At 41.6% G+C, this 10,184-nt stretch overlaps 1 protein-coding gene across 3 annotated transcripts in view; it reads right to left on the reverse strand.

The window, feature by feature from the left end:
• Window positions 1-10,184, reverse strand: part of cemip2 (cell migration inducing hyaluronidase 2) — a 100,145-nt gene that overhangs the window by 27,962 nt on the left and 61,999 nt on the right. For all 3 annotated transcript variants that reach the window (XM_084056186.1, XM_084056184.1, XM_084056185.1), the window contains exons 10-12: window positions 9,517-9,722; window positions 6,267-6,336; window positions 5,168-5,296 (exon numbers count right to left, since the gene is read on the reverse strand). In XM_084056186.1, the coding sequence (XP_083912312.1) occupies window positions 5,168-5,296; window positions 6,267-6,336; window positions 9,517-9,722 (405 nt within the window). The remainder of the gene's footprint in view (window positions 1-5,167; window positions 5,297-6,266; window positions 6,337-9,516; window positions 9,723-10,184) is intronic.

Genomic DNA, 10,184 nt, shown 5'->3' on the forward strand with positions numbered 1-10,184 from the left:
GCTATATATATCATATCTTTATGTATAAAATTGTGTTTTATATAAATACACATGAAAAAATTGCCTGCTCCTACGCACAGGTTGACCCAGTAGGTGTGCAAAAGGACCTTTCTCAGGGCGTCAATTGGGTATGGCAAGGCATGGCAGGTGCCATACCTTGGCTCCAGAAAAAAAAAAGAGAAATAAAATCATGAATAGTAACCTAATGCAGGTGTAAGACCATTGTGTTTGCATTGTGTTATAGGTATAATGCATAGTTTCTATGCATTTCAGGGGTTTTGACCCCCTAAAAAAAAGGATAGATGTCCCTTATTTTAATCTCTGGGAGTTGGCAACCCTAACCTTGCCATACCTTAGCTTTTGCTGAACTGACACCACTGATCTTTCTCTACAAAATATGTATAAACATACCATGTTATTGTGCATTAATTACTAAGCTATTCAAATATGTCATGTTATGTTTGTCATGTTAAGTCAAATTTACATTTTTGGAAAAAAAAAGAATGAAAAAAAGTTTTGAAAGTTTTTAAAAACAAAAATATTTTTTAATCAAACAACAATTTCGCGGACCCCCTGCAGTACCTTCGCGGACCCTCTAGGGGTCGCGGACCCCTGCAGTACCTTCGCGGACCCCCTAGGGGTCGTGGACCCCCTGTTGAAGACCTCTGGTAGAGATTTTGTCTTTTCCCCACAACCACAAGTTATTTTCATTCAAATTAAATGTGATTGAACTTGCACTAATAATGACTTTAGTTGATTTTTCACTCTTTAAAATATAGTATTTCTTAATTATTAATAATTACAGCTTGTAGATTGGCTATTTTCACGATTTTAAATTGTTTTTAAATAATAATAAAAAAGGAACATACAAGATTTCCACCCCACAGCCATAATATATAGCCAATGGTTCTGTATGAGTCCGTTTTTGCAGATTTCATTCTAATTGGCTACTATGCCTGCATATCAATTTCATGAGCCTGGGTAGGTCACCCTGGCTTGGCGGAGATATACCCTGTTGCGCACACTCCACACACTGTGCTGCAGGTGAAAGTAATTCACTTAACGAGGGCTGTGTTGCGCACCAACAAACGGACTAAAACTGTCACATTCTAGCTGTTGAAATAAACTTCCCAATTAGAACATTGTTGACAAACGAACAGATATTATGGATGTGGTTTGCAAAAGGAATATATATTTCTTGTCCATCAGACGGCCATGGCCGCCGTGGCCGCCGTGAAATTCCTGCCCTGGTCACTATATAACACTCATACAGGCGCATAAGAGTGAAATGTAGAAACACTGTGCATACAAACAAAGCAATTACCTTCGTTTGTATGTACAGTTTGTATGTACAGCAATTAACACTCTTTGAAAACATGTGTAAATTGGTAGAAACACTGTAAATACAAACAGAGCAATTTACCTTCAAACACTTTTGAAAAACAGCTGCTATGCTATTTGTGCATGACTTTGCAAAAGCTTATCCAAAGCTAACCTTTCCTACGTGGATATACTGTATAGGCTAACTATTTACACAATTCTAATGATTGTGTAAGTTAGACCTCCCTCAGTTGCAACGTAACAGGCTCTGTGTGTACACATCATTTCTTTAATTGTACATATATTATTTTGTTTTGGCAATGTAAACGTATGTTGCCAATAAAGCCCTTTGAATTGAATTGAAATGCAATGTTGTGTGGTCCACACAGTGCTGTTTGCTACAACAACAAATAGTAATACTAAAACAAGGAGAGCAGGTGTATTACCGTCAAATACTGCTCAATCCTTTATCACCTACAGTATAGTACCAATGTGTTTAATCACTTTCACACCTTATGCTAACCACCATTGTGTTTGGACCAAAAACCCGTAGAGACAGGGTAACGCAGTTACTACACACACAGGGGTTACAGTGCACCCATGAAGCAAGGAACCTGGGTGTCCTATTTGACTCAGACCTAAACTTCACAAAGCATTTTTCTAACATTTCAAAAACAGCCATCTTCCAAACTAGGAATATTTCAAAAATCAGATCATTTGTCTCATTCAGCGATGCACAAACCCTTATTCACGCCTTTGTCACTAACCACTTGGACTACTGTAATTCACTTTTTTCTGGACTCCCCAAAAAGTCAATCAATCGCCTCCAACTCATTCAGAACACAGCAGCTAGAGTTCTTACTAGAACCAGGAGATATGACCACATCACCCCGGTTCTTGCTTCACTGCACTGGCTACCAGTGGCGTTCAGAATTGATTTTAAAATTGTATTGTTCGTTTTTAAAGCTCTGAACGGACTTGCTCCTATTTATATTTTTGACCTCCTGTCTCCCCACAAACCCACCCGCAATCTCAGATCTGCACACAAACTTTTACTAGACCCCCCCCCAGACAAACCTTGTGACAGAAGGTGACAGGGCATTTGCTGCGAGGGCTCCATTTCTGTGGAACCAACTCCCCCTGCATATTAGACAGGCCACTTCTGTGCCCACCTTTAAAAAGCTTTTAAAAACCCATTACTTTAGAACGGCCTTTACCTAGAAGGAATTAGTCAGCTATTTCTCTGCTTTCAGTCTTATTTTTGATGTTATTACTTTTCTATGGTTCCTTTGTTTGTACATTTTCCATCACTGAATTGTTTTTATATTCCCTGTAAATGTATTGTATTTGTATTGTTAAGCACTTTGTAAACCTGTTTTTGAAAAGTGCTATATAAATAAAGTTTATTATTATTATCAATTTACATACTGTATCTGCTGGTCTTATGCTATTCTGCCCGACAACAACAATATAATAATGAAAAAAAGGAAGGGTGTTTGGACATACAAGGTTTCCACCCGACAGACAGAGACGTACTGCGTTGGTCCAGTTGGTTTATATAACTGAGGTATAGTTCTTAAAGCCTGGGGCTCCCGTCGTGGTCCGAGGGGACAAAGACCCTACAGTTCAACACCCAAAGACCCTGTCCTCACAGAGCACTATTGTACCTGTGTGTGCGTGTGTGTGTGTGTGTGTGTGTGTGTGTGTGTGTGTGTGTGTGTGTGTGTGTGTGTGTGTGTGTGTGTGTGTGTGTGTGCGTGCGTGCGTGCGTGCGTGCGTGCGCCTGCATTAGCCTACTATATTTCTGAAAATGATAAAAAAAATGTTTACAATGTAACATTTTTGTACAATGTGTTAAACACGCGTGCGTGCGTGTGTGCGTGCGTGTGTGTGTGCATGGGTGTGTGCGTGCGTGTGCCTGGCACAAGTGGAGTGAGCACAGAATTATGAGCATTCTGTAACTTGTGCAACACGTTTAAAAACAAAAAGTTATGAACATTCCTCCTGTCAATGCTAGAGGGAGGAGGGGAGAGGGAGAGAGAGAGAGAGAGAGAGAGAGAGAGAGAGAGAGAGAGAGAGAGAGGGAGATAGATGGAAAGACAGAGAGAAAGAGAGGTGCTGACAGAGAGAGCGAGCGAGCGAGAGCGAGAGAGAGAGATCAGGTTCCTCTTTGGGTTTCTTGAGTTGTCTTTAGGAAAATTGTGGTAGTTATTTCTTGTTTAAAAACAGACAGATCTGACCATTAAGTTCAGTTATTTCAGTGGTATTTACATGACTGCTCACCAACTACACAACTTTCTTTTTTCCTCAGCTTTTTTTTGTATCATACTGTATGTACCGTACAGCATTGCTTTGGCACTATATGAGATCTCTTGTCGGGCCAATATAAAGAGAACTTTGCAACGTTCAGCACAGCGCTCGGTGGTGCTTCTCGTGGCTCAAGTTCGCTTGAGACCGCGCCTGTCCGTCGCGGTCCAAAAGGTTACTGTATCGGCGAAAAAAAGTAGACGGCGGTTGTTGGAAAAAGTAGTGTCGATAGCGTGAGTCGAACCCTGGAGGTGTGGCTTGGGAGTCTAGTGATTACCGAGGCAAGCCACTGAGGCCGGTGCTGAGATGGGGTATTCGGGCTGTATTATAATGTGACAACGCCCACCGTTCTCAACTCTTCTAATGTAGAGCGAAAGAAGCCCCCGCCAGTCGAGGCCATTACAACCCGCTACTAAAAGCGGGTGCGCGATGTCTACATCAGGGGTCTTCAACGTTTTCAGACCAAGACCCCTAGGTGAGAGAGAGATGAAGCAGGGACCCCCTCTATATTGTAAAAAAAAAGTTTTCAGATTCAACTTTTTTTGTTTATTTGGTCTGCTCTTTTTTCCCTCTCCACCAAACACCTCTTTGCCAAAAATAGCCGATCTACAAGCTCACAATGCCTTGCAGCAGGAGGCGTTGTGAGATTGTAGATCTGCTATTTGGCTAAAGTTCTACTCAGGATAGGGATGCTAGGGTTCAAGTGGTTAAAGTAAAAAAAATAATCCTATCACACAAAGATTTGGCGGACCCCCTGTTGAAGACCCCTGGTCTACATGATTGTCACATATTTCGGCAGGTCACCAATTTCACCATAACACCGCCATGCTGGAACGACAGGTGACGGAAGAAGCGAGGAGGCAGAAATGTTAGTATTGGAATTCAGCAAATAGTGAGAGAGAGAGGATACAGTAGCAGTAGACTTGGCACAGTGCAGCAGATATAAAGTGCTCTCCATTGGCAGCGCACAGAGCAGGGCACACAGTCCTCTGTAACAGCATCCATACACAGGAGCCATTGATTATAAACCCAATGCTTACAACGTTGATCTATATAACAGTGGTTCGGGGACCACCAGTGGTCCGTGAGGGGGTTCCAGGTGGTCCCTAGCTGTAATCAAATGGACCGTTATTGGATCTTTAACTCTTGAGAGTGTAAAATTAAACCAAATGAACCCTTACGGGTCCATTTGGTTTAATTTTACGCTCTCAAGAGTTAAATTATTGTTAAACATCTGCATTGCTTGATTAAATAATTGTTATTTTGATCAACGTTTGGCTGTTATCTCTCAAGATTTGGGTCTGAGAGTCTAAATCTCATCAAACCGTGGTTCCGAGGCTGAATTGCAGAATAAATAATGGACCTTGATATGAAAAGGGTTGAAAACCACTGATCTATAAGCTCACAACACATCGCTATCTAACGCATTGTGAGCTTGTAGATTGGCTATTTTAGCTTTTTTTTTACCATTTTGCAATAGGGGGGCCAGAGGCTAAAGGTATTTGGGGGGTCCTTGTTTGGCAGGGGGTCCTTTATTTACCTTAAAGTTTGAGTGCACGCGGTTGTTGTAGAAGATGCCCAGAGGTGTGAGCTCTGCCTTGGTTTCTGCCACCCGGCCGTGGGAGTCTCCCGTAGAGGAGCTGTGGAACACGTACCAGATGCCTGCGTCCTGAAACCACAACACATGATGATGAAGAGGTGATGAAAAGCAACGACCATGTTGTACTTTCACTGTGCAGCTGGTCCACAGCACATCAATGTGCTTTTCTGCACTCTATTGGGACTGTTTTGATTTTTTACAAAACTCCATCGATGTGATGTGTTGGGCGGGGGCTCTCCCAAACGTTCTCAGCTCAAGACCCCAAAACAGACATTTTCTCGTCTCCTCGCGGCAGGGACCCAAATAAATGAGGAATTAAGCACTTAAATCTTTCAAAAATTGAGAAAGCTGCCAATCTACAAGCTCATGTTGTAAGCTTGTAAGGCTATTGTTGATAGTTTTGATTTTTTTTTGTATTTTTTTTTTACCCACAAAAACTGTTCCACCACCCTCTGTCTATAAGCCCTGGGTGGGGGGCCTCAGGAAGCCCCTGAGGGTCTGAAGCACACTGAAGCTCATGAAAGCTGCAGCATCAATTGGAGACAAGACAACCCATAGTCACATAAAAATATAACCAATTTATAGCTAGTCTCAAATCTCTCAAGGGTCAGCACACATCCATGAGACAAATGTTTAATATGGAAAGCCATACAATATTACGTAGTGGGGGGGTCCCTGCTTCATCTCTTTGTCAGCTAAGGGAATTTTGGCCTGAAAAAGGTTGAAGACCTCTCCCTGCCCCAAACAACCATCTGTGATCCTCATTGGAGCTCAGTTGTGTCTGTGTAGGAAATGAGACAGATAACTGCTCCTTATCTTATCAGATGCTAACGCTATCGCCAAATCCTGTTTTATTGAATCACATTATAATACGATCCTGTTTTCGTGAGCAGGAAAAGCCTCTCGTTTTAAAACGCCAGGAGCGGCTGAGCCGGAAAGCCTTCAGGCAATAAAACAAGTTGTTCTCAAAGTGCGGGTTGTCCGGGGGTGGGGACCTCCAGGGGGTCCTTGGGTTAATATAGCATCAAAATCAGTTCACCTGAGAGCCAGCTGCTGCGTTGCTGATGAGGTTGTTATTGGGGTTGGCGATCCAGAACGTCGAAACCGCCCTGGAATAGCACACACACACACACACACACACACGCACACACACACACACACACACACACACACACACACACACACACACACACACACACAGAAAGAGTGTATATTAAAAAAAGGCATTTATCTCAGCGGATAGGTCTTATTGGATAGTCAGTGAAACCTAGAACTAATAAAATCATGATTTAACTCTTGTCTACTTCATATAATGGGTAACGTACTGCAATAATAATAATAATAATAATAATAATAATAATAATCTGGAATCTAATAAGCAGAAAGAGACACAGGAGATTCTGATGATTTATGAATAATCTCTCAATTTTCTACCCTTCCAACATAATCCATGGATATGGGACGCTTCTGCCAACCTTCACACACACATGCACACATGCACGCACACAAACGCAAGCACGCAACCACACACAAACGCACGAAAACACACATGCACGCAAACACGTTTCATGAATGCGATTTTTACCATTTTTGGTCAATTCTACTATACGTGTGGGGGAATTAGGCCCCGCACGCACGCACGCACGCACGCACGCACGCACGCACGCACGCACGCACGCACGCACGCACGCACGCACACACACACACACACACACACACACACACACACACACACACACACACACACACACACACACACACACACACACACACACACACACACACACACACACACACACACACACACACACACACACACACAGTTGAAAAGCGGATGGTGCTACTTCCCCTACACAGAGAGCCTTTTTATTGCTTCTAGTACAAGACAAACACATGGATCTCCTAGAGAGGAGGAGAGGTTGTTATTGCAGGATAAGATCTTCTCCCTCCTTCCTCAGTTATCTCTCCCTGCACTGCACACCCAGCCTTCTGCCTTCTGTCACACTGCACTATATGTGTCTGCTCTATCTATCTGACCCCAGGTTATACGTCCCACACAAACACTTCAGATTCCACAGATATTATACGCTTTGCTTCATATTTGCACAGCACCGTAAAAAAAAGAAAGAAAGAGAAATACTTCAGATGTGTCTATTTTATGTTTGTTTGGTCTGTGAGCAGTGGTGGGAAAAGTACTAACATTTGTTATTTAAGAAAAAGCACCAATAGGCCTACTGCAATGTAGTATGTGAAATACTCTGTTACAAGTAAAAGTCTGGAATTCAAAATGTACTTGAGTAAAAGTACATAAGTATTGATATCAAAAGTAAAACTACTCGGAAGGTATGCAGAAGGTCCCATTTCATAAGTTTTCAAATGTATAAAATATGTAAAAATCATTTTAAAATAGCAGATCTACAAGCTCACAACGTGTTGTGCCGAAGTGTGCCGAAGTTTAAATAGGGCTTTTGTAAGTGGTTTTGTAATGATAATCAAAATCTACAAAGGAACTAACTAAAAAATTCTAATAATTGTAGTGGAGTAAAAGTACAATATTTGCCTGTGGAGTACAAGTAAAAGTATTGCAAGTTGTAAATCCTCCAGTAAAGTAAAAGAACCTCAAAACTATACTTAAGTACTGTACAGTACTTGAGTACATGTCCTTAGTTCCACCACTGTCTGGGAGTCATATGGCATATGGCAGTTGTATGGGGGTGCAACGGTTAATCAAATTAATCCATTTAATTGATTATTAAAACATAAATCCGTTTTAAAACAATAATAAAGAAAAAATAAAATCAAGAAATAAAATCGATAAACATAAATATTATACTGCATATCAATGCAATATTCCATGAATAGACACATAAAAACAAACAGTGATGTCTGAAGGATAGCATCATTTTTCTTTGAGAATGAGAATGTTTTAAATAGAGTCTTTAAAAAGCCAATTGTTCTTTCATTGTGTACATGTTTGCCATGGGGAACGTCTTGTGGGGGAATTTATGCATTATTGTGCTTAAAATGGCATTGATTTAAGTCCATTTAATTTGTTTATTTTATATGTGTGTTTGGGGTTAACTGCGGGGGGGACCCCTACAGTTTGTTGTTCAGCGCGGGGTGGTTTTGGTGTTTTATGAAGCTTAATGGTCACAATTAAAAGAACATTTCCTGTCAGCAGAGAAGTTGTCGTGCCTCTCTGGACCCCCAGCTCATTACGACACATCTGGAGAACATAACCAGCTTCAATCTTAAGTAGCCTAGTACTTTAACCCATTGATACCTGGAACGCATCTGTGTCACTTTAGATCTCTTTGGCTATTCAAAAATAGCAGATATACAAGCTCATAGCGCGGCACCGAGTGCCGCGCTATGAGCTTGTAGATCTGCTATTTTTGAAAAATCGTGAAAAAATATTTTTTATATATATTTTTTAAAAACTGTTAGGATTTTGATTTTTTTAAAGAATGGCCTCAGGTCTTAATGGGTTAAATTAAACAAAGACATGAGGAGCGCTGTGGGATGAGGTGGTGTCTGACTCTGAACAAGTTAGTTGTCACATTTTGGCATTATTAGAAGTCTCTCCCGGCCTGACCGTTGGTTCTATCTAGAGCCTGACCCTAGCTCTTGTCAATACGTTATATTGGTTCAATATCTATAAAACCCACTGACTCGACAATTAAAAACAGCCGATCGACAAGCTCACAATACTTTTGCACAACAGTGTCACATGACAAAGTATACAATAGGGAATTAACCCATTAAGACCTGGAACTGTGTCATTTTTAGATTTGAGCTAAAAAGCATTATTTTACACTTTGGGCTATTCAAAAATAGCAGATATACAAGCTCATAGCGCGGCACCGAGTGCCGCGCTACGAGCTTGTAGATCTGCTATTTTTGAAAAATCGTGAAAATGTGTGCAAATCTTTGAATATATATATATTTTTAAAGCGAATAGTTTTAACTCAAATTTTTGCTTCTGGGGGGTCCCTGGAACAAAATATTTTGATGGGGGTCCGCGGCCAAATACATATGATTCTGGGGGTCATTGACATGAAAAAGATTGAGCACCACTGATATAGAAACATATGTTTTTCAGAATACTGTTGGGATTTAGGAGACACGTAGAATCGGCTTCAGGTCTCAATGGGTTAATGTATGAAATAAAAAGAAAAAGAGGGAAATATGGAGACGGTCTGACAGCAACGATGTGCACGTACACACACACACACACACACACACACACACACACACACACACACACACTTATTCTCCTTGTCTCTTACTTGCACTCTGTGCTTGGCGAGGGCGTGTAGCCGCGGTACACCTTGTCTCTGATGGCGGTGCAGAGGGTGTCGTTCCGGTCGGTGGGCAGCAGGGTCCCCGGGCGCGTCAGGAGGCCCAGGTTGTGGTAGAAGGTGTTCCGCTGCTCGATGCCGTCCTCCAGGAAGAAGCAGTGGCCCAGCGTGTCGTAGCCCACCGTGTCCTTCACCTGGGGAGGGGGGAGGTCACAGGGGTCACACAGGGAGGGGTCGACATAACGGACGGGAGAACAAAAGGATGGGAAATAAAACAAATAATACAATTGTTAAGAAGTTAGAGCCAAGAATTCAGAGCCAAAGGTTTTCAATGTTCAAAGGAGAGGAGAAATATTAGGTTTAAAAAGCTCTGAATATAAGAAAAAGAAGAAGGGGAAAAAAAAAGAAAGCAAAACCAAATCTATATATCGTCGCTGACAAATTAGAAATTACAAACTACTTTTTTCAGGTTGAAAATGGTTAAAGGGTTAGTTCACCCCCAAAATGACTTTTTTCCTGTCGATTACTCTCCCCATGGAGACTTGAATTCATGGATATTTCTTTGTTTTTGTTGCATTCCTAAACCAATAATTTGATGACCGGCAGCGGTTCCGGTAGGAGACACAAAGAGTCTCCTTTGTGTCTCCTACCGGAAC

Source organism: Gymnoscopelus microlampas, assembly GCF_963454915.1.
Source record: "Gymnoscopelus microlampas genome assembly, chromosome: 4".
NCBI classification, from domain to species: Eukaryota; Metazoa; Chordata; class Actinopteri; order Myctophiformes; family Myctophidae; genus Gymnoscopelus; species Gymnoscopelus microlampas.